General features: G+C 46.1%; 1 protein-coding gene across 2 annotated transcripts in view; it reads right to left on the reverse strand.

Moving 5' to 3' along the window:
* The window catches only part of LOC135915603 (DNA polymerase delta subunit 3-like), a 30,450-nt gene extending 6,007 nt beyond the window's left edge, over window positions 1–24,443 (reverse strand). Inside the window, exons 1-10 of one of the 2 annotated variants that reach the window (XM_065448717.2) lie at window positions 24,260–24,443; window positions 24,029–24,084; window positions 23,873–23,957; window positions 21,595–21,702; window positions 21,202–21,251; window positions 13,509–13,632; window positions 9,622–9,693; window positions 6,884–6,953; window positions 3,248–3,482; window positions 1,419–1,492 (exon numbers count right to left, since the gene is read on the reverse strand). In XM_065448717.2, coding sequence (XP_065304789.2) covers window positions 1,419–1,492; window positions 3,248–3,482; window positions 6,884–6,953; window positions 9,622–9,693; window positions 13,509–13,632; window positions 21,202–21,251; window positions 21,595–21,702; window positions 23,873–23,957; window positions 24,029–24,084; window positions 24,260–24,316 — 931 coding nt within the window. In that variant the 5' untranslated portion in view covers window positions 24,317–24,443. Of the gene's footprint in view, window positions 1–1,418; window positions 1,493–3,247; window positions 3,483–6,883; window positions 6,957–9,621; window positions 9,694–13,508; window positions 13,633–21,201; window positions 21,252–21,594; window positions 21,703–23,872; window positions 23,958–24,028; window positions 24,085–24,259 lie in introns of both variants that reach the window. The other variant, XM_065448716.2, reaches the window with a different exon arrangement.
* Between the last annotated feature and the right edge of the window lie 1,060 nt (window positions 24,444–25,503).

Genomic DNA, 25,503 nt, shown 5'->3' on the forward strand with positions numbered 1-25,503 from the left:
GTGTCCCGCACCCGCATCCCGCAGCAAATGCGGGACGAAAAAAAATTTTTTTTTTCGCGGGAAATTTAACCCGCGTAATGATCGCACCCCTGAATTTGCGTCAATTTTTTCTGACAAAAAAGTGCGATCATTATGCGAGTAAATACGGTAGCTTTCACTATGAAAGCAGCGCATCCGTTATTGTCACCAACTTACACAAAAAGTTGCAGTTTTGCCCTTAATGCGAAGCATCAATTGCGATAGCATATTGGTGGACCGTTATACAATGTAAAGACAGCAGTTTTATGGGCCGTACAAGCTTGTAAACATAGGCATACCAATTAAATTAACAAGCATGGCATCAGGCATGCACAAGCAAACATGAACGCATTCACTCAATGGCTGTGGAAACTCGCTGTCAAAACGATGGAGTGAGGTAGCGCAGTAGCAGCAGCAAGCAAATTGACCTTCAAGCTGTCTCTCGCATGACCACGAACTAAGCCATGAAAACACAGCAGATGGCCGTCTCTGTCCCTATCGCAGACGGCTTTCAAGATACAGCAGCCCGGGTGGGTGCAAGTGGCCGCCCGTAGTAGAATGTGCCCTCCCTCTCTGCCATCCCCCTGGAGCCTTGCGCACGACGGAAGATGGCACCCTTCCTCCCTGCTTTCCTCCCTTGTGTGCATGAGACTGAGCCATCATGACCACCTCACCCTCACAAGCTTTCACTTGCACATGCAGCAAATGGTGCACGGTGGTGAATTTATCGCCTTTCTACTTCATACAAAAGCTCACGGCGACGCTGACTGTAGAAACACGCCTGGAGTGTTCATATAATTGCTATCGCAATAAAACTTTTTTTGTCGCCGTCTTGTGATAGCAATGGCGATGATGTTGGCTGCAATGGTAAGCTGTTGGAAACACTGCCACATCATTTTGGTTTCATATTCAAATGTAATGTGCATGCAATTTTTTACTAATATTTTTTTTAAAAAAGGGGCCCATTTGAGACTGGTAAATATGATACGCAATAGACAAACCTTCATGCCACATCCTAGGTGAAATTTCCAATCCAAGACAAGTGACCTTTACTACAGGTGTGTACACACTGTTTCCAGTTTAACATGTAGAAGCCGATTTTTTAGGCCTTACTATCCTTGAATGTGCATATTAATTTACTGAAGTCATTGCTTTCTCACACATTTCTTCTGCGCCTGCTCAAGACATTTTGCTCATTAGATTTCTCAGTGTCCAAGAATAAATGCAAACAAACTGCGTTTGTAACTTTTCATAGGCTAATAAGCAACAAAACTTCCCATGCTCCTCACCATAAAAAAAAAGCAGATAGAAAAATGCATGGTACAATTGTAACTATTCTGTAGCGGCATCCACCGTTCCACTGTTCATCACTTGAAAAAAATAAGACAGATCCCACTTACCACTGCTCTTCAAATTTTCTGAGCTGGCTGGAGTGGTTGACTGTGTCGTTTCGTCGTCCTCATCTTCAGAGTCACTAAAATTATTTTAAAGAAGCAGTTCATCGTATTCATTGCATGCTGTTGGAGATCAGTACCACATTAAAGAATGTATCTCCTATAATGCCCAAGCATGAGTACAGATAAATCTCGATATAACAAAGTACTATTTAACTTTTTATAACTTCTCCGTAGAACACCACATATGTAGGACCTCAATATAAGGAAGTATGTTTACATACAACTTCAATACCGTGAAATTTCACAGCCACCATGAAGGAACATCGAGACAATAAATGGAAACTTTCGCAGACGGAGGTGGTCAAATGGCTGAATTACACACAGCTGCTTGCGAAGACACCTCTTGAATCGCATGCTGCGTGAACACGAGCATGCGAAAGCAGGGCAGTGTCATGTTCTAAATAAAATATATGTGTAATGTGCAATGTACAAAAGCTTATGTTTTACTGCAATGTATTACACAATGTTAACCTTATTTTCCAAATTTCTTGACATGACGAAAAAAAACTCGATTCTCAAGGTTTTATTTAAAAAATTTGATTTCCAATCACACTTTAATGGGTTTTCAAGCTGAATATGAAAAATGATGCATGCTCTAAAATATAGAATGTGGTGGGAAGAGCTTTATAAGTAGCCCTTTCATTACAATGTCTGTGCAGGTTGACTTCCAATAATTCAAGCCTGACAGGAGAGACGAAATTTATCAAATTATCATTCAAGTCAAATAAAACATACAGAAAAAAGGCCAAAACACACTGCTGGATCATTAGGCAGTATATTCCCCAATTCTAACAAGCCCCTAAATCAATGGACACTTTCTATGTGTCCAAAGAAGAAAACTAACATATAAATGACAATGAACCTACTAAATGTAGTAAAAATCTACCATGCACCCGATTTCTTAGCACGAAAAATGGGAAACGTGTGAGATATGTGTTGCACAATGGCGGCCAGTTTTCGAAAATCAACTTCGCCGCAGTTTTTTTGGTGAGCTTCGCCGCAATGCTTGCTTCTTATGCGGGGAAGCATACGAATGTCGTGAAGATAATTTTGGTACTGTGTCCGACTGCGCCATGCAGGCAATTTTCGACCCAATTTCCTTTAAAAACGAAGGCTCGTATTAGAATCGGGTAAGTGCCACAGTCAGACATAATGAGCTATAGTAATTGCTTGAAAATCTTCCTAAAAAGGCCGAAAATCGCCATTCTCGATGGGACGTTTGATGCGAGTTCAATGCATTTGATGTGCTGTAAACTCCACCAAGACAAACGCTGCCACTAAAGGGGTCACTATTGAGGTCACCATAGGGGTCAGGTGCATATACACTGACTGGTCACATTCGAAATATTCAGAGAAGGCCAACTTCAGTATCGAAATAATGAGTCCATAGAAATGCGTGGATATCAGCTGGGACTTTTGGCTGGGACCAAATGAACCGAAGAATCGAATTAGCCGGAGATGAATTAGTGGAAGTCTACTGCATTATCAAAAACAGTTATGCAAATCATGATTGCCCTTCCAAAACAGGAAATGCTTCAAGAACACCCTGCGCTTGCTAGAATTCACTAAGTATTTTCGTGAACATGCTAACATGGACTATAACATATTCCACATGAAATTCCAAAAAAGCAAAAATTTGCTAAAGGTGCTTGCCAACAACCATGAAAAAAGTCCACTGGAAACGCTGCTAAAACAGCAACACACTATCACTAGGACTGTGCTAAGCAATCATAAAAACTCATTTAGCGGGGATGAAATTCAAGGCCACACACCTGATGACGTGTCGCCGTGACGGCTTCTTCCTTGTCGCAGAGGACACCTCAGGAGAAGTTGGCGGTTCAGTCTTCACTCGCTTCTTCTCTGGCGTGGCCTTCTCACTCGGACTCTTGTCGACACTCTTTCTCTTCGTCGCCTCGCTGCCAGAAGATGCAGCTTTGGGGGCCTTTTTGTTGTCATCTACATTCTTCTTCTCTGGAAGTGGTGTCGATTTAGCTGATGTGCTTGCAGCTGAAAGAGGAGGATGCACTCACAGTATGCTACTTGGGGCTCAGCATAGAAAAGGGGCAACAAAACTGAAGTCAGAGATGTTAACAGCGCGATAAGATGCGAAATAATATGAAGAAAGAACTGGACCAGAAACCATTGTTCTATTTATTTCTGGGAGTTTACATGCCAAAACCACTATCTGATTATGAGGCATGCCGTAGTGGGCGACTCTGGATTAATTTTGACAACCTGGGGTTGTCTGACATGCACCTTAATCTAAGGTACAAGAGTGTTATTGAGTTTCACCCCCGTGGCCAAAATCAAACCAATAACATCAAGCTCAGTCACGCAATGCCATATTCAAGAACAGGACAGCATAGAGGGCATCTCCTTACCTCTTCTTATTTCACGTTGTTTCACGGCCTGTTACACCATAAGTATGAACCAACTAGCCCAGCAAGTAGTGATATGAGCTCACAGTTTTGAAATGCTTCTTCAAAAACTTTAGTATAATTTAACGGGTGGCACAATCAAGCTTGCTCGAAGGCTAATTAGATACCGTGTCTAAAACGCTGCCTAAAAACAAAGAAAGGAGGATGGCAAGTGCGGTAAATATACACAAAAGCACATTTACTAAATATGCATAGGATTATGTAGAAACTAGGGACATGCGAATACAGTAAAACCTTGCTATAACTAAGTTGAAGAGGAAGCCGCAATTTCGTTACATCCATTACTTCGTTAAACGATGGTCCACTTTCATGGCTGACACCGGCTGCCATAAAAGGCGGGGGTAAGTCGATGCAAACGCCCGCTGCGCACTGCCAATGGACCGCAAAAGATTGCTTTCTGCCACTTTTTCGCCAAGATTATTTTTTCTAACTATCAATACTAATCAATATTTACTGTCAGTATTGTATGCACAGTGCCTTGGGGTTATACTAGCAGAGAGCATCAAGACCTTCATTTCATACGATGCTTGTTGCTGGTAGCAAGCAGAAGCTTATAAACAGCACTGAAAAGCATTTCTTTCCACACTGGCTTCCAGTTGCACTCAATTGGAGGTAGGCAGCACTCCGCCGGCACATTCAAGAAATGCTGATAAGCCAGGCGATTACGAAGAATGTGAGCAGCAGCCGTAACTTATTAAGATCCATTTCACTTTACATTCTTATGTCGTCGCACCGCGTGCCAAATCCCAGCGGTAACGGCAGCACAGCTATGTCAAAGCCAATCGCGAAAGCCGGAAATACAGTTAAACCTCGATATAACGAACTTTAATATAACAACATCCTCAATATAATGAAGTGTTTAACTTTTCAAAACCTCTTGTCTGTAGAACACCATGTATTTAGAACCTCGATATAATGAAGTGTGTTTGAATGTGATTTCAATAAAATGAAATTTCACTTCCACCAGGAGGAATGCCATGACAATAAATGGAGGCTTCCGCGAATGTAGACGGTAAAATGATGAAATTAGAAGCGGCTGCTTGCAAACGCACCTCAAATCCCGCGTGGCACAAAAAGAGCGACCACCGAGGAGCCGCACCATGTTCCGTACAAAGTCCAAGTGCGATAAGATGGTGTCGCACCTCACGCACTTTGTCCTTTAGGTGCGAGTGAAAGTGTGCAAGGGAGAGACAAGACATATGGTGGCTTCACGAGTGACACCTTCCCGCACTAGCAAAGGGAAAGAGGGAGAGGGGAGCGATCTCGTGGTAACGTGATCAAGCGCACGCGAGGGCCCGGGGTCAGGAAGGCGGGTAGTTGGATTGCGTCTCAATTTCTGACGTGCGTCACGGCCATGGCTGCGCATGGCTGTAATTGCAGCAGAGTGCAAACACAGCCGCGTACCCTTCTTTCGAGGTAACTGCCACGTGTGCAAGGAGTGGGCGTGTTGAGACAGCGTGGCATAATGTAAACTATCTTCCTGTGCATTTAATATTCGAGGCTGCGTAATCCCGAGTTTCAGTGGCTCGTTTGAGTGAGAGGCAGATGAAGCATTTGCTCCCTGCTGTTGGTGCTTTTCATGATAGCATCGTCCCAGTGCAGGCAACACTATCAGCTGTGGGGGCGAAGTGCATGCAGAAGCGTGGCTGGCTTCGCTTGATTCATACCACCTATGTGAAGATATATGTCGTCGATGCGGCATAAAACCGTATTATTCCTCACCAACTCCTGAATTCATCAATTGTTTTCTCCTTCAAGTTTGCTTTCTTCGATTGCCTGATAATTTGGAAAATTCTGCACCCTTTCCGCTTAAGAAAAATCGATCGGTGACTGTACTTATTTGGATAAAAGGTCAAATTTCAGTACAACGAAATTTCACTATAACGAAGCAAATTGCCAATTTTACCTACTTCGTTATATCAAGCTTTAACTGCAATAGAAATTAAAGTGAATCGTTATAAAATGCTGTCCATTAATTTGCCTGCAAATGTGCTGCAAACTGCCATATAAGCCTCCTGAACTTTTTATGACATCGCATGAGCACTGACAACAAGGATTGTCAGTGCCTTATAATAGCGAGAACCAGCAAGATCCGCAATAGTATGGGCAAGTGCACAACGTACTTTCCAATGTGAGCATCATCTATATAGGCTGTTCACTTCACAGCTGCAAGCACCCTGCTTTTGTTACCCGGGAAGCCTCATGATCCACAGACAATCCCTCCTATGCGGTGACAAATATGCCTTGCATACTTGCCGGCTACAATTTGTAAATTGCCATATGTGCCGTAGTTTAATTTTTAAAACTTAATTAGTAAAATTATGTTAATTATCCAATCAGGCTTTTAAATTTCTTGCGCAAATAATGTTCACCTACCTCATCAGTAATCCAGTTCAGCCACAGATGATTCAAAAACATTTTTGGCAACTTTCGCAAGAACATGCGGTATACTATATAGTTGCAAGCACAATTTTCGCAATGACATCGGGAACTTTACATGCTTACATATTTTTTCCATATCTGGTTCCCTCTTAGATCGCAGCAGTCCAAGGAACTTGCTAGGCTGATGCTTTTCTAAATTTTTAATGCAATATATCTTTTTTAACAGTTAACTGCCACCATGGATGCTGCCAAAATCTGTGACCTGAAAGCAACTGAGCTAGAATTTAAAAGTGGCATCACCACTTGTCTGTCATGTCCAAGTTTTTTTTTTTTTTTTCTGGATAAGCAAGGCTCCACATGCAGCAAGTATTCGCAACCTCTGAAGTGCAAACTTTTCACCTAGGCCAACTTAATATGTTTGTGCATGCTGTCCCTTTAAGGCTGTGCAGCAAAACAAAAAAAACAGAAGAAAAAAAGAAAAAGAAGCCAGCTTTTGGGCATAACTAAAGCAGGTCATGTGCTTACAAAACATAGCATTCCATTAAGACAGGCAACAATAACACAACAGAATGTGAAAAGGAGTGTTACCTCCAGTTCGGGCCTTAGAGAATGCAGCTGCCAGGTCATTCTGCTTGGGCTTTGTTTTGGCTGAGGCCTTCTTCTAATGAAATGGAGACAAAAGAACATTAGGGAAACGGTGGCCTAGTTAATCAGCAAAAACTCCCGATAAGACATGCAGCAGTCATGAGCTACAAGTGATAGAGAAAGAAATGGCTGTGACCGCCAGCCCCGGATCATGTGGTGGCCAGGTCACGAAGGCCTGGAAGGTAACGAGCGAGCGAACTCCATCACTCAAGTTCCCACTAACCGGTCAATAGGGCAGGCTCTCATAGCGCCTCCGGAGGTCCAACCGCAAATCACATCTTCAAATTCACCACCCCCAAATCCATTTCTTTTCTGCTGGCACCCATTTCATTGCTTTAATTGACTACCGGTTATTTATTCTGCACTGCTGTAATGTTATAATCATCATATCACTGTCTTGATATTGCATGGTCACTATATCACTAAGGGCAACGTAATGCTATCATGGACAAGGAAGCTCATGAAGATGATGACATACAGTCAACGACTATTTTTCGGACACTCGATTTTACAGACCTGCCTGATAATGCGGACACTTTCGCGGCACTGCCATGTACCCAATAACCCTAATGTGTAAGTACGTGAACAGTGAAGCCCTTTGCCGTCTGGTTTTGCAGACTATCTGCCATGACCACAGGTCCGAAACAGCATCATATGGGCGTTGCATGGCACACTTTCAATCGGGATTGAGGCTGATCAGTATCACATTTTTTTATCGCGATTGGTTACTTTGTGCAAGCTGTCGGAGGGAGCCAATCGCAGTCAAAAATTTTTACTTCGATCGGGATCAATCACGATTGAAAGTGTGCCATGCAACGGTATCGGTATTATTCAAAGTCACCACCACCTCCATTTAGATTATCTCACAGCCTCGAATCAGCGCCCTCATACACTGATCTGCTGGCAGTCATAAAATTATGCTCTGCTTCAGTAGCTACGTGCAGCACAGTGGAAGCTGCAGATTTGTTTTATCCATCAGGCGGACGTCTTAAGGCTGCTGTTCCCTGCCCAGTCGTCTGCTAGTGGCGAATGCGGCAGTGACAGCTACAGCATCTACTCAGACTGCAACTGTGCAGCCAGATCAGCTGTTGTAACAGCAGCAGTAGAAAATTCGTTTCATATGTGCTCTGACATCGAAAATGCATGTCTTCAAGATATTTCGAGATACAGAGGAGGAGGGTTGCAGAGACAGCGGAAGCAGAGGGTTCAGAAAAAGCACTCAGCCAGCATGTCACAGGGGACGGTGGTTCCACCTCAGCTTCTTGTAACATCCACTTGTAAAGGTGTGCTCGGTGACATTTGTAAGTGCAGCCGTTTTCCTAATAAGAATTCATGCAGGTTTACTGTACTCCTTCAGCAAGGTTACAAGCATGTTCAACGCAGACTTCTTCGTTCCTTTTGCATAAAAGAGCAGCTTGGAGGGACGCCACACAAGCAAGTCTGTGGATGCCATTTTTGCAAAGGAAGAAAGCACTAACAAGGAGGGAGTCCTCCGCCCTGTTGTGGCCGTTCCAACTACACGTATGAATTTAGCTATTGTCAAAGCAATTGATTGTTTGTACTCTTTGAACGCAAATTAATGTCTGTACGGCAGTGCTGCATTATTTTGTTGTTCATTGCACATTTTCACTTGGATAAGTGAACAACTCTATTTTCAGTATCAGAGAGCCTCAATAAATATTTTATTAAAGAAGAAAGCAAAATTGTGCAATAAACCACTCTGCAACCTGCAGAGAAGCTTCCAAGTAAACACCTGCCAACACGACCACTTGTCAAGGCAATTTAGTCATCTAATGAGTTCCAAACTGTGGCACTACATCTCGCTACACTAGAATCTGCACTAACAGGTCGCGTAGCCTTGGCTCTGCTGCATGGAACTACTGAAACAGAGTGTAATTTGGTGCTGTCGTTAGGCCTAGCTGTTCTGAGGTTCGTTACCAAGCGTCCTGCTGCTCAGAGTCGAGTTTTCAATTTAAAGGATTCGCCGCTGTTGCTCGTGGTGCCGAATCCGCATTCGTTATTCTCGCCAATGACGTCGACATGCAGAAAGCACAGCAAGGATATAAAACATTGCATAAAACGTTTCCTGAAGTCAGCTTTGCCACAGTACAGCAGTGTTACATAGTCAAGCATGTGCAATTCATTGCAGTGAAGCATGCCAAGGGTGGGAAGGGCCCACAGTCACGGCACGTATTATGCGTTTCCTTAATCGCATATGCATGCACCCGCCATCTCCGATCACAGTACAAGCACCGAGACACCTAATAAATGTACTGGCAGGCCATTAGAGCTGTTTCGTACATAGCCATGGCAATTTGGCCCCTTGAGGGCAGGTAAAAACATGCATTCATATCTTTGGGCCGCCTAATTTCTCTTACGTTTTCTAGTCCCTAGGAAGTCTGAAAGATTGTACATTGTCTGTACTTGAATATGAGGACAACCCTTTCCTCTAACAAGCAGCAAAGACACAATGTGTCGAAGTTCATAAATGCCTGGTAGCAACGAAAGGCCACCTATGTGGCTTCAAATTGGCAATTCTCATGTGACATTATGTCTTCCTCAGCACATGCTCGATTGAACTGAATGAAATGTACAGGACAAAGCAACAGGAATCTGAGAATCCCCAAATTATTGACCAATTATTTTTTAGCAGCAGAAGTTAGGAAAGATATTTCACTTACAGATGTGGGCGTAGGCTTATCTTTCTCTGCCTTGACTGGCTCACTTTTTGGCGGTGCCGGTGTCTTGGATTCCTGCAACAAATGGACAGCAGTGGAAGAAGTATGCTTGACAAACACGCTGCACTACACTGCAATATGTGAATATAGAATAAGCATGGTATCAACCAACATACATTACAAGCATAATGAAAAACAGCACTGCAAATACACAGCTCAAGTAGTTATATGTTCGAAAGCTGATCACATCCATGTTTCATTCAAGGTTTATCAAAAAGCACGAAACAAACAAAACCACAAGGTAAGAAAAGTGCTGACTTCAAAACTGTGCTCACTGCAGTAAAGAGGCACATTTAAATTGCGACCAATAACATACACCGACAAAAGACAAAGAAATAGCAGTGGACAACACATCAGGACAAAAAACTATAGGGACCAAGGTTAGGTTCCCTACAACAATGTGTGAGTCAGCAAGTGAAAGGTTTCAGAACTGTCCGGACCGATGACAGGAGCCAAAGAAGCTTTTTTTTTTATTTATTCTCCTTCTTTTGACCTCGCAGCTCGCTGCACAAAGCATGAGACGCATGTGTCAGAGTGCGCCATATATAAAAGATGGCCTAGGAAGATGACGATGGCTGCAAGAGGGCTCCAACAGTGCTTCCATTGGCCACACATACGGCTCGTGTCATAGCAGGCGTGAGAACCTTTCTCAGTCGATGACGGAGGTTACAACTCATCGTGGACACCTGGGCTCCAGTATCTATTAACACCGTTAAAGGGACACCGTCGACGTGAACATCAAGAAGGTTCTGATTCGTTGGGAGTGTCAATGGAAGATTTCGACCCGGCGAAGATAATGCAGCACTACCCCCAGGAGTTGCATGGTCTAGTTTTCCGTCTGGGTGGGTCTATAATTCGTCGACGACGAATGGCGGCATGGCTGGGGCAACGGGAACCGACACCGTTGAGGTGACGGCGAGCGAGCAGGACGACTGTCATTGACAGATACGCCTGAGGTAGGCGGCATACAGCGTGGCACGGGTCGGCATATGGGCGCGAAAACGGGGAAAAGGAGCTCGAATACGGCGACATACAATAGGTGTGGCAGGGGCGAGCAATGTGGCCAATGCGGAGGCAACGGAAGCAAATGGGCTTGTCATCCGGAGTTCTCCACTCGGTAGTGTGATGACGTTATAACAGGTAGGATTGCAGTATGTGGGAGGGGAATATAGATCACTGTGAGGCGTAGCTGTCGGCACCGGTCGAGTATCAGGTCGGGACACAGAGCAGGCAGCAGGAAAACTGAGGTTAGCAAATTCTTGCCGCACAACTGCCTGAATGAGAGATATCGCTGGGGCTGGTTGGTCAATGGTGGGGTCAAGTGGGCGTGGATAGAACGGCGCAGGACTTGTAGCCTCGAGCTTCCAGCGAACAATAGGTGTTACGTGCTCATTTAACGGTGGTGAAGCGGTAAGGTCGACGCAAGACGACGTCGCAGCCGTGTTAGGGAGCTGGGACAACTGTGGAATGATGCAGCGGCTTTTGGCGAGCTCAAAGCGGCGGCATTCCTTGACAATGGCATCGATGGTGGACACATTGTTGAAGACCAACAAGTTGAACGCGTCGTCCACGATCCCTTTGAGTATGTGCCCAACTTTGTCAACTTAGGCCATTTTGTCGTCGACTTTCCGGCAAAGAGCAAGCATGTCTTGTATGTACGAGACATACGATTCAGTAGGAGACTGAACTCATGTAGCAAGCTCTTTTCTAGCAGCCAGCTGCCAACCGGTGGGATTTTCATAGAGGTCGCTAAGCTTCTCCTTAAAAGCATCCCAGCTAGAGATCTCGTCCTCATGTGTCTGGAACCATACACACGGAGTTCCGCCCAAGTAGAATAGGACATTTGCTAGCATAATGGTAGGGCCCCAGTGGTTGTTTCGGCTAACATGCTCATACAGGCTGAGCCAGTCCTCAACGTTGACATTATCGCAGCCAGAGAATATACCAGAATCACACAGCTTGGTAACCGTAACGTATGTTGTTGGCAGGGTCGCAGGAATAGAAGCCGACGAGATGTTGTCACTGGGAGCCATGGCGGAAAGCAGGACGGTGCGGCGACTGCAGAGCTCCGTGACAAGGACGGGGAACGGCACTTTTCACCAATATTTACATGAACAAAGGATTAAGAAGTGGAGACTACTTACAAAGGATAACTACTGCGCTGGCCAGTTCAGCCGACAGCTCAAGAGCCAGAGAGCATTTGTCGTCTTCATAGGGGCGTCCGCATGCATCGTCCACAAGTAACACGCAATATGCACATATCAATATGAAGACCACTTGTCGCAGAACTATCAAGTCTGTAATAAGCATGTTCTACTATATCAATTGAAATATCATAGACAAAACATTAGCCGTCACAAGGAAAGAATGCGAGAGTGCTCCCCTTACCACCGTGCCACCGTCTGGTACCGAACAGTACCACCAGTACCAGCAATACAACTCAGACCAGTTATATCGTAACTGCTTATTAGTGCAGGACCGGATATAATGTCGTCTTTTCTCAATCCCATTTATCTTCTCATACAACCGAATGTATACACACGCTTAAAGTGCAGAAGCGTAAGACAAAATACTGGTTATGATGCAGAAGTCAGGAAATCTCGCAGACAAGTGAGGCAGCAAGCACGCTTCTCAATGAGATGTGCTGGCTGAAGGGAGAGCAACATGGGCAATGTGGAAGAGGAGGAGGAGATGTGGGACAAGCGAACGTGCAACGGACGATTGAAAAAAAAAAATGCAAGAAACACTGACACCGTGCTGGCTTAGCTGGCCCGCAAAGTTTGCCTAGGTGACAGAAGCCTTTTACTCTGTATTTGTCTACAGGAATGAACTTATATCAAGGGCGAGCTTCCCGCGACCGCATGCTGCCCAACACCCTCACCAGCTAGGCCTAACCAGCACTGTTTCATTGGTAGTCAGCAACCAAAGTTACGGTTCGGTGCAAGTCAATGAAATGCTTCGCAGTGGCTGTACGGCACTTGGAAAACAGAATAACCCCCTTGCCAACAAAAGTGAAAGCCCATCCTAGTTGTATGCTTCAATACTCGAACACATGCGACTGCTTGGTCTACGTGTTTTGCATGTGCAAAGCCCTGGAAAAATATCGTTTCAGTTCTAATGCAGTACCACTTAAGTCGCCAGAGTCGCGAATTTCCACACTATAATTATAGTGCGGGAATTCGCAACTTCGGCGACTTTACGTTATAAGCAGTCTACGTGGTACCACTGGCGCCACCGTGCAGTTTTTCTTTTTTTTTCACTGTCTTAGACTGCACTATCATCAGGGTCGGCTAACGAAAACAGTTACACAGTCACAACAAATTGCATTTAATTTCCAAAGTATGCTGAAAGCATTAAAATATAACAACACTTACGATACCTTCAGAACGAACTCGCCTACAACAACGTCCAATTACCGTATAGCTTGATGACCAATGCTCTTACCAAATGCCCCACCAAATGCGCCAGCTCTTGGGTGAACACAATGCAAACACTCATGGTGCTCTACTCAGGGAACTTATCCTGCAACGCCTACCCAAGCCTGCTCGCCTCATCAAAGCTGCCTCGTACAACACGACGCAAGACCACTGATGTGAAGATGCAAGACCACTGATGCGCTTGGCTAAGCTAACCGAAAAGATCCACGAGGCCACCACGCTCCTTCGTATCTGACACACTCTCCTGCGTTCCCTTTCCTATTGCTGATGATAGTAAGTGCCTGCCCACCAGCAGTTGCACAGTATACTATGTAATCATGCCATTCCTGTGATTTTGTTCAGTTCCAGTTGACTATTCTGGATGTCTGAAGGCTGTGACACAACCTCGCTCACCTGTGTGCGAGGAGGGGGCTTTGCAGGTGAAGCAGCTTTTCTCTCGGCTGCAGTTGAGATTCCATTGAGACGCTTTCCCGTACCTCGTGTCCTCTGCGCCGCTTCACAGTAAATGGGGCACACACTGCAAGTGCATAGTGAAAGGGTTACGTGAGAGCAGGGAAGATGGAGCGCAACTGCAAAAAGCCACCGGTGGCAGAACCACCAAACCTAGAATGCCAGGCTCGCAGATGGCATAGCTGCTCATGCTGTTTACAATGCTTGTGGGTGCCATTCAGCGCTTCACAATTTGCAATTTGAACTGCCCGCCGTGAGCGGCAGCTTACCACGATCCTTGAAACAAAAAGAGTTCAATCATTGCACTCTGCTGATACTATCACATATGCAAGCAATTTGGAGGCTAACAAAGAAGCTTAACAGGGTGTCTACCAAGTTGACATTTCCAAATTCCCTGAGTTTTCCAGGTTTTCCCTGAGTGCCTTTACATTTGCCTGAGTGAAGCAGAACTATGTTTTATGTCAAGACGGGCTGAAACCATATCGCCTGATGCTGTCACTCTCTAGTAAGCACATGAAAAAAAATAAAAAAGCGACTAAATCCAATTTGAATACTAAGGAGTAGTGTTTATGTTATTCAAAAAGAGAATAGAAGGCAGGGGTTAGTGAAATGCACAGCAAATAAAGTGTCTTCGAAAACATTTCAAATCAAGTCGGACATTCACAAATACGAGTAAAAAGGAGATGCATTTAGAAGCAAATATATTCGAATATGAGCTATTTCTATCAACTGATAGCAAGCTCAGTGGTATGAGGCCTGAACTCTGTCACAATTGAGATTCTCTCTCAACCGCTCGTAACTCAACCTCAACTGTCCTGACATACTCTCAGCCCGCGCACGACGCCCAAGTGTTGTGTTTCACTGCTTTAAAGAGTTTAGTTTGGTTTGGATGAGGGACACCTGCATCTCGGCATCAGCCAAAATTTAGTTTTTTGAGCTCAAACTTCTTCAAAATGGCGGCAGCAAGCTTCCTTTCCCGTTTATTCCTCAATGCATACATCATTTCTGTTCTTGTCCTCCTCCTGCCACTTATTCGCCCCAAGGACCATTTGAAGCATCTTGGTCAGTTGCACAGTCCACGACCGATATTTAGAACTCCTTAGGGGTCGGGAAAACGTTCGAAAAATCGGCCAGTTGGAAAAAAATAAATGCGTGTCATTTACTGCCCTTAGGGGCTAAAACCGCAACAGGCACGTTCGAAAACGCTTTGAAGGCCTGTCGGTACACATATTAGGCATATCGGCGCTCGTACTGTGACAGGAAATACCGGTTGCTCGTGTGTATAATTAAGGAATGCATACTGTGTTTCGTGGCAATAGCCCCTTCCGACGCTTGTTATGCTTCACTGCAATACTTTTGCGTATGCTTCACCATGTAACATTGCTGTACGAAGGCGAAGCTGACTTTCGGGAACTGGCATTATGCAACGCACCGTGTTTTCTAAGTTCCTAAGCCAATCGCGAGGACCACAAATGCGGAGTCCGTGCCATTGCTGACAATAGCTTATTCTTTGAATAAAGAACTCGGCACCCAACGGCAACAAGCTTCATAGCGAACGTCGAAGCAGCTAGGCCTAGCGCGTTGCCGCAGTGGTGGCAACGGCTGCCAGCGGATCTGCGTGCGAGAGTGCCGGTTCGAGGTGGCGAAGTAATCAAAACGGCAGCCGTGGTGCCTTTGATTATTGCCGTTTCGGACCTGCGGTCACGGCAAAACGTCCGGAAAATCGGACGGCGAAGAGTTCTTGCGTCCGAAATTTCACACATTCTGATAGGTTGACTCTATGGGTTACGTGGCGGTGCCGTGAAGCCGTCCAAATTCTCGGGAATCCGGAAAGTCGGTCTTTGACTGCACACTGGCAACTTCTCCAGCCGACGACAGCGCGTCAAAGACGTTTCATTACGATTCCTGTCTGTTACTCGAGCCAGCATTACCGCGACTTCCGACCCTGTCAATAAAATTGCCGCTAATTTTCCCTGATAGAGGCCCAAATTCACTGAGTTTTCCCTGACTTTTTCCAGACTACTCAAAATCCCTGAGAATTCCCGGTTTTCCCGGTTGGTAGACACCCTGCTTAAGAACCTAAGGACTATGCAACGAATAACATAATGAGAAATGATAGGCACAACGTAAGAGACAGGAAGGCAATGGTGTGGATAACAGAGCAAACGGGGAACTGGAAACGGGGTAGCCAATATTTTAGTTGACATTAGGAGGAAGAAATGGAGTTGGGCAGGCCATGTAAAACATACAGCACATAACCAGTGGTCTGTTAGAAATGCTAAAGGGGTGCCAAGGGAAGGGAAGCGCAGCTGAGTATGGCAGAGAATTAGCTGGTGTGATGAAATTAAGAAATTTACAGGCGTTAGATGGGGTCAGCCGGGGCAAGGTAGGGGTACAAGGAGATCGCTGGGACATCCTGCAGTGGACAAATAATGTGCTACTGCTGATGATGACTCATGAAGCCACCAAATAATTCAGTACAAAGCAGCTCCACGGACACAACTGGCACCAATGCATAGCTTTCATTTTGAACAAGACCTTTCTAAGTGCCGACTCAAATAGTGACACTTGCGGGTGTGGACACCTGTACTTGCAAATCATCAGGCAGCTTTAGAATAATGTTCTCAAACAAATGTAAATGTCTTATGTACATAATGAAATTGCGTTGTCCTCAGTGCACATGCTGCTAGGTTTCTGTGGCCTACCAGGGCAGTACTTCACTAGCCGTAAGCACCAGCAACAGAAGCCTTGCAACAATGAAGAAGAAGAAGAAGAAACTTTAGTAAAGAATAGTCCGGCAGTTCTTGATGTGGTGGCCTCAGGTGACGGCTCGAAGTTCTTGGACTCGAGCGGCATCTTCGGCTTGCCGGACGGCCCAGAGCTGGTCTGCCAGCTCTGAACTTCTGATAGCCGCCTCCCAGCGGCGGCGACGCCTACGGAGAAGGTCCCCGGCGGCTCCCGCATCCGGGGCGGCGTCGGGAAGAACGGAGCTCGAGCCTTCTACTCTGGCAACAGCCGCGATTATGGACGCGTCGCCAACGGAGCTGCTTTGATTACCGTTGTTGCCGGTACACTCCCAGAGCATGTGTCGCAGCGTTGCTCTGCGTCCGCATGTTTTACACGCGTCTGTTGGGTACAAACGCGGATAGCAGTGGTGTAAGATAGCGGGGCTAGGGTAGGTGTGTGTCTGGAGCAAGCGTAACGTCACGGCCTCGTTCCTGTTCAGTTTATCGTGTGGTGGCGGGAATTTGCGTCTTTCGAGTCTGTAGTGTTGGGTGAGGTCTCTGAACGTGGTTAGGCGATCGCCCCACGCCCAGTGTGTTTCTTGTTGCTGTGTTTCTGTTGTAGTGTCCCGATCCGGCAGATCCGATGCCCCGCTCTCGGGGGCGGAGGCGGCCACATAATCAGCGGCGGCTCGGCGTGTGAGACCTCGAGCCGTGGCGTGGGCCGCCTCGTTTCCCGCTAGCGGAACATCGGTGTGTGCCGGGGTCCAGAGGAGGAAGACCGTAGAATTTTGGGGTTGCGAGGGCGAAGACGAGTCCCCGTCGTCAGAAATTCGGAGTATGCGGGCCGCTTCCCGCGAGACACGACCGCGCGCGAAGCCGCGGATTGCCGCCTGCGAGTCGCTGATCACGATCGCAGCGTTCGGCACCGCGACGAGCGCTAGGGCTATCGCGGCTTCTTCGGCCGCTTCCGTGTGTCCCGTGGTCACCGTGGCGCTCGCGAGGCACCTACCCGAGCGGTCTACAACCGCTATCGCGTGCGCGCTTCTCCCTCCTCCATATCGCGCCGCGTCTACGTACACCGCCTCGTTGCTGTTACCAAACTTCTTCTCAAGGTCGCTTGCTCGTTTGTTGCGTCTCCCGGCGTGGTGCGTCGGGTGCATGTTCTTGGGAAGCGGCGGGATGATCAGGCGGTCGCGAACAGAGGCGGGAACCGCCATCTTTTCTCCATGCTGAGTGTGGTACGCGATGCTGAGCGACTCGAGGATGCATCGACCTGCCTTTGACCTGGATAATCGTTCGTATTGCGCAATGTCGTGCGCCTCGATTAACTCGTTGAGAGAGTTGTGAACTCCGAGCTCTAGAAACTTGTCGGTGCTCGCGTTGAGTTGAACGCCGACCGCCCTCTTGAAAGCCTTTCGGATCATGCATTCGACTTTGTTTTTTTCGGACCCGATCCACCTCAGGTAGGGGGCAACATACGTTATGCGGCTTATCGCGTACGCCTGCACGAGACGGATCGCGCACTCTTCACGCATACCATTGCGTCTGTTCGTGATGCGACGCAAGAGTCGGATGGTGTCATCTACCGAACGACGAAGTATTCGCACCGTCTCTCCGTTATGGCCGTTTGCCTGCAGGTGTAACCCTAGGATTCTAATTTTCTCTACGTGCGGTACGGGAGTACCATCTGCCAATGTAATGCGTATTTTGGAATATTCCCGTTCCTGTTCGCGCAGGGTTTTACGACCTCTCCTTGTGGGTTTGTAGAGTAAGAGTTCGGACTTGGTAGCCGAGCACTCGAGGCCCGTTCCACGCAAGTAATTCTGAACCGCATCTACTCCTGCCTGTAGCGTTCGCTCGACGTGACCGTCACATCCCCCTCCGGGAACCCAGAGGGTGATGTCATCCGCGTAGAGACTGTGATGTAATCCTTCTATTTCTGTTAATTTCTCGGGTAGACCAAGTAGAACTAAATTAAAGAGTAATGGTGATATGACGGATCCTTGCGGCGTGCCGCACGGACCCGTCTGAAATTCCGGTGATTCCTCGTCACCGACGACGACGCATGCGCGCCTGCCCGTGAGGAAGTCTCTAACGTAATTATACATTCTTTGGCCTAGTCCTAATGTTCTAATTGTTTTTAAGATCGCTTCGTGCTTAACACTGTCAAAGGCCTTTTTAATATCTAAGCCTAGAATTGCCTTAGTGGAGCTGGTAGTGTCGTCTACGATCTGGTGTTTAAGTTGAAGCAATACGTCCTGTGCGGAGAGGTTGCGGCGGAATCCTAGCATGGTGTGCGGGAACGCGTCATGATCTTCGAGAAAGTCGGTCACGCGGGTGAGAACTGCGTGTTCCATGACTTTGCCGACGCAAGACGTAAGCGAAATCGGTCTTAGATTATCGAGCGTAACTTGCTTGCCAGGTTTAGGAATCATGATAACGCGGGCCCGTTTCCACGCTTCGGGAAGGGAACCCTCTCGCCAGCACTCATTGACGTAGGCCGCGAGTCGGGAGATTGACTCGTCGTCTAGGTTTCGGAGAGTCTTGTTGGTAACCCGGTCTGGGCCGGGCGCCGATCGAGTGTTGAGTTCGACCAGGACTAACCGAATTTCCGATTCGCTAAATTCCGCGTCCAGTTTCTTGTTTGTGACGCCGTCGTACTCAGCGTACTGGATGCTTTCGGCTTTCTTAAAGTAACGGTCACGTATGGCGTCAAGGAAGTTATCGCCTTTATAATCTCTTAGGAGTCTACGAGTCTTGTGGCCTTGAGCGGCCCGAGTCTCCTCCGGATCTAATAGGTGTCTAAAAAGGCGCCAAGCGCTCGCCCCGGTCATCTGCCTCTCGAGGCCGTTGCACGTGTCTTCCCATTGTGCCCTGCATACCTGAAGTGCGTGTTCTTCGATGTCTCTGTCTAACTGCGCTATGCGTTTGCGCAACGCCTTATTATGTCTTTGGCATTTCCATCTCTTTAGGAGGGCTCGCTTTGCTTCCCACATGTGTAGGAGCCTGCTGTCAATTATTTCGAGGTTCGCCTCGGGCGGAACCTCGCTCGTTGCTGCACCTACGTCCCTTCTGAGCGTCTCGGTCCACTCGTCTATGTCCGTAATCGGCTTATCGCCTCGCCCCGCTTCTTTTCGTTTCTTGCGGAACGTGTCCCACTTCACGAGCTTGAGCTTACGACCTTTGCCCTCAGGGTAAGTACCACGACCGCTCGGGCCCGTGCCTATCGTTATCTCGATCAGCGCATGGTCGCTTCCCAAATCTTCCTGCGTGTTTTGCCAGTGCGCTGTTGTTACATTTGAAACAAACGCAAGGTCTGGTAACGTATCGGCACTCACGCTGTTCCCTCTGCGTGTAGGATCGGCGGGATTCGCGATCAGTGCAAGCCTTTGGTCTTGCGAGTCTTCCCAAAGGTGTTTGCCCTTGGGTGTTTCTCGGGTGTAGCCCCAGGCTCCGTGGGGCGCGTTAAAGTCGCCCGCAACAAGTAGAGGCTCGCCGCCGGAAGCCGCGCGCGCGGCCCGCAGTAGGTCCCCGAATCTGTGCTGCAGTGTGGGTTTACTATACACGTTAAGGACGAATAGTCCTCGGCCGCTCTTAGGGATTAATTCTACGAACACGTGAGGGATATTTACGCAGGCAAGTTCTCGCTGCGCCACAGTGACATTACGCCGAACGAGCACGGCGGCGACCGGCAGCGGGCGTGGCGGGGGAGACGGCCGGCGCGGCACCATCGCCCCCGGCCCAGCGCCGCCCGCCACGCGGGGTGTAGCCCGTTTCCTTCTTTGCCTGCTCTCCGTCGCGGTCGCGTCTATGGCTTTGTAGCCAGCTAGTTTAACCGGATGGTTTGTCTCCTGTAAAAGGATCACGTCTGGTTTTGTCTCGCGGCTGCGTATGAATTGCTGGAGATTCCCCCGCTTCCTCCTGTAGCCCCGGCAGTTCCACTGCCAGATTGTGTATTGTTGTTTCCCAGTGTTAGTGTGCTTCGTTGCGTGTGTAGCCATGGTGATGCCTGTATTTAATTTAACCCGTCACTATCGAGGCGACTTGGTTGCTGCTGCGGTTGCAGCTGCGGTTGCGTCTCTACGTCTGTGAGCGTGTTTTGCTGCTGCTGATTGTGTTGTTGCTGTCTAGCGTATGGCTTGCTGCAACAATGAGACAAAATTTAATAATAACTAAACTTCAAAATAACATACGCATGGGAAAAAGATTCGAAGCAAAATTTCAGGCAACCGGCAGCTATCCTACATTTTATATCAACACACAACTCGCGCACATGTTCCTCTTGCACTGATCCACCACTGAATCCTGTGGCGCACGCTGCCGTAAAGTCGCACTTCAAGGCGGAAGCCGCGCTGCCATAAAGCCACACCTAAAGGAAAAATTTGTGTTTAGGGCAGGGGCTGACTTCGAAGCTAAAGATTCTGGGACAACAAATTTGCCTTACATTCAAATAAATACGGTAAGTCCCGCCGACTTATCAAGTTTTCACCCCGCATGCTCCAAGATGCAACAAGACCACACAATGAAATTCCTCCTGTCACAGTTGTAACGTCACGTAGCAGGGGTCACATGACAATCGTTGTAGCGAGCAATCAACAAGACCTCAGCAAGCCCCACAAGCTGGTTATTACTTGTTCACAAGTTATGATTAGTTTCATGACACCTGCCAATGCGAATACAGCTTCAACACTTAGTGGTAGCAAATTATAGAGCTCATAAACACCAAGGCCCATATTCCTTACCCAAATGATTTTATATATCTGATGCTATGACAATACATCACCTGAATTTTTTATCAAAAAGTGCATGCGAATTGAAGCCAATAACAAAACTAAAAACAAGCATTCTTTGAACGAACATGGGTAACTAAAGTATCGCAGCCAGAGGCCAAGGATAAGCGGGAACTTTACCTCAGCTTGATGGTGGATGTCACCGCTTCTGTTAGTCTGTCTATGCAGTCCTGCAAGATAACAAAGACGACTGCATCCTTTGATGTTCAGTGCTGATACCGAGATACTTTCATGCTAGATGCTGCATGCTTGTAAACTAAAAAAATTCTATTACAAGTGATAGGAAAGCAAGAAACGCAATGGTGTCACCAGTCAATATCAAGGTAAGACCTGCTATAAATGCAACCATACTTCAGATGCTTCAGAGGCTAATTAAAAGTGTCCCCACATCTTTTCAATTTTTATTTATTTCGAAGAACTACAAGTGAGCTAGCTAGTGACTCAAATAAGCACAGAAGAACACTTGAACTTAAAGGTCAAACTTAATGCAATGCAATATGTGCCTCGACTCACCTCCAAGTTTGAAGGCTGGGCACTGAATGCGTGAACTCCTGTCACAGTTGTCAGGTCCTTTCTGGTTTCAGGCACCGACTGGCTGGCTGTCAGGATGATGCGGTAGAGCTATGGCCATGGAAATGAGAGTTAATTCTTCGTGCAATCCCAGCAACACCTCACAAATGAGCGAGAATTCTGCCTCGTTCTGTCAACAATTATCTTACTTTGTAACATGTAAAATAACTGACAAGTAAGGTTTAAAGGCCAACTGCAACAAAATTTTGGACTGCATAGAAATCCTTGTTTCAGACAGCACAGACATAGAGCAGCCTCCATCCCAACTTTTACGTTTCAAACACAAATGGATGCATCATAAAAAGTTAGCAAAAATACATGCTTTTGAACCAAAAGTGAAAAAGAAAAGAGACCAGTGTCATTACTGTTCACTAGGAGCGATGCATGGCCTAGACCGCTGAAATCCAGCGTGGCTCCATGGCATGAACTCCGAGATTCGTAACACCCATGGTGCCATTAAAATTTTCGGAAGTGACACGTTGAGCTCTCTACATCATATACGCTAACTACCACTTGCATGCGTCATCTGGTTAGGTGCTGTTTAGAGGCTGCTAAGAAGAAAATTAGAGAAAGCAAAATTTGATTACACTTGGCCTTTAACATACCTGAATAACACAGGTGCTACACACGTTAATGAGGGGGCTTCGTGGTTAATTCTGAGTGCAAGGAGTTCTTTAACACGCACCTAAACTTCGTACGCAAGCATTCTTGCATTCCATACCCGTCGAAACGCAGCCAGTGTAACCAGGGCACATTCTGTGGCAGAACACCACAGCCTCTGAGCTACCATGGCAAATACTTAAATAATGAGAAAATATTCCTGCCCATTACAAAGCAACAACAGCATCGCAAATGGCTCCAGTGCATCTTTGTCACTGCAATATTTCAAGCATACCTGTTAACCTGTGAATTTTAATATTCATAAGCATCTTGGAGACCTGACACCACAAGGGAGGAGAGGGGGAATAGCAGGCATATTATTTTTAAGACAATGTCTTCTTTGACGAGTTACCCCCCATTTTCTATATCGGGTATGTTTTTAGCCTCTTTCGTGGGTCAATCCCGAAGATAGTGCAGTCAAAAGATATGGGCTGATCTCGAATGTACTGCTGTCTAAAAATGAAGACTGATTCCAAAGACAGCGGAGTAAAAAAAAAAATTTCAGCAGTCCAACATCCCATGAGGGATGACGCAATATAGTGCTGTGTGCAGAGAGTCCGTCCCATTCACAGGCCCAGCTCGCTCAGGAAGACATTGTGCAGAGGTTGAATTGCCTTCCAATTTTGTTTTAAGCTTGCCCCGAGTGCACACCTTTTGTGGCATAAATAGTATATACACACTTTATGAACTATCGCTTACACTTAGACGTAGCACACAAGAAGCATCAAACTTATACAAAGCAAAAAAATGACAAGTAACACACTGTCTTTCCAACACAGTGATTTTTTCAGCAACTTTGAAGTTGGCAATTTTCGCCAACTTCAGTAACTCATCTGAATAAACTAGCAGGAAGCAGGATCCCCTCTGGTGGCCTTTCACCATGAGAAGATTCCCGAGGGTATGGTTGGAGACTGATGTGAGAACTTTGTCACAAAGAGGATTTAATTTTCGTAGAACTTGACGAAACATTAGTAAAATTGTAGAATGAGCCCAAATTTGTAATCCTTACAAAAAATTCTGGCAAGTTGGCTTGTATGTTTCAACCCCCCTAAAATGTTCTAGAAGCAAGACCACTGACTGACACCCTCTCTGACAGACCACACAGTGTGCTATCAACAGCACAAATTACATGTGACTGATCAGTACATCAGCAATGCAGGGCTGCTCTACCGTACATGAGAACAGGTACCAGGTGTACTGAAAGTGGGAGGAATTTCGCAATAAAACCAACATGCACTACCACTCAATTTTACTGACTTTAAAAAGGCACTAAAGGTAATTTCATATTTGGCTTACTTGCTTCAAAACAGTTTTAATCAAGATTTTTGTATTCATGTAACGTGTTTCTTGAGAAACAAGAGTTGAAAAAATTTAATTTGTTTCAGATGTATCAGAATAGGAAAATCACATTTTGGTCTGCCTTTAAGTGCGACGTTTTCACTGCGATAGGGTTCAAAATAAGGATAGCACATGATAAAATGTGCGCGTTCAGGGCAGTTGGACACAGGCACAGGGGCCACACCCGTTTTAACTACACTTTAACAGAGAAAAACTCACGAACCTTGTCTTGCTTGCCAGTAATAATACAATGTCCAGTAACATTGTTTCCATCGGCTTCTTGCTCGCTCGTAAACTCCTTCAGATACCTTCACAAAAACGAACGAATGGAGCGATCAGGTGACATGTTCAGGCGTGCAACGTAGCGAGGCAGACTCACCTTTTGGCAGTGTTTGTATGAAGATCAAACTTCGACGCAAGCCATTTGTACGTCGCCTGTAATGAATGACAGGGTAGTTACCGTATAACGGGCGTTTGACTTGACGTGCCACACTTTGCAAGGTGCTAAACTTGTTACCAACGAAACTAACCGAATGCGTCGAAGGCTACCGGTACGCGACCTAGATCTTTTAGATAGAAAATGAGAAAAAAAAATGTGCAAGTGACTTACAACATGACGATCGTAGATTACTTCGCTTTCGAGTTGATCGCGCACGCTGGAATCCATCGCTTGTAATCTTTGCTAGTCCTTCCCCACGTCTTTTTGTATTTGCCAGCTTTCGGAAGACGCGTACCAATGAATACGCACATCCGCATGTGTATTTGCAAACAAGCTTGAGAGCGCGCGAAAACGTATGAACTATGACCGCTAGAGGCGCGCTACGCAATTTGAACACGAGAAAGCACGTATGCAAAAATATTTTCACTCAACGTTTTTCATGTGAAGCAGTTAAAATTTTCTAAATTTATTTTAATACCTCTAAAAAACCTAGAGCAATTTCTCAGCATACTGGGTGGGTGGGTCGATTATGTACTGTCATTACACTTTCAACTTGTCATTTTATTTCACGTTAACTAACGGTTACAAATTTATAAACCCTAGATAACATGCTCGAAATTAGCAAGAAATATAAATAATTTATTATAACACTTTTTTCTGCGAAGCAGTTTCGGTTTCGGTACCAAGGAAGTAGCGACATGGAGGAATATTTCTGTAGAAGTGAATCATGACGTCAAGGCAAATTGGTTAGCTCAGTTTCTGAAGTCACTGTGGTTGTAGCATACAAGCGCAGCCAGGCGAAGCGCACATAGCACTATTTTTTAAATCCAAGCTTTCTTTGCTGACCCTCCCAGATTTTCCCGATTCGCGGCTACTGGCTGGGCGGGCGCTGCTGCTGCTGTCTTCCCGAACATATTTTTTTGATATATATACAAAGGTTTCAGGATGGGGCCCACGAAGTGGATCAAATGAAACTTATATTCTGAACCCGTATGTCCAGCTCTGTTCTGCCTGACCAAAAAAAAAAAAAAAATCGTCATAAAACCTGAACATATATAATGTCAACTCACAGGCGCACCGATCTGTTAATGTAATGGAGAATTATATTTGACGGATATGTTAATTTATTTTATTTTCTTTGATTTAGCCACTCTGCATGTCCCATTGGGTTCTTACCCATCCTCCAGACTGGGGCATGTTCCACTATGTTCGATTCCTACATAAAACATCACATGCAAAACATTCCGTTGGATATCCCGGAAAGATCCGAACATTCTAGCTTTAGTAGTACGTACTACAGAGAACGTCCACAGCACCATGCTCACGATGAAATTTAAACAAAACATCTACTACAGGACTTACGACGAACCTACCTTGACATATATCTCGGAGTAACATCCTCAGCAGGAGGTTCT

The sequence above is a fragment of the Dermacentor albipictus genome, chromosome 3 (assembly GCF_038994185.2).
Source record: "Dermacentor albipictus isolate Rhodes 1998 colony chromosome 3, USDA_Dalb.pri_finalv2, whole genome shotgun sequence".
Classification (NCBI taxonomy): Eukaryota; Metazoa; Arthropoda; class Arachnida; order Ixodida; family Ixodidae; genus Dermacentor; species Dermacentor albipictus.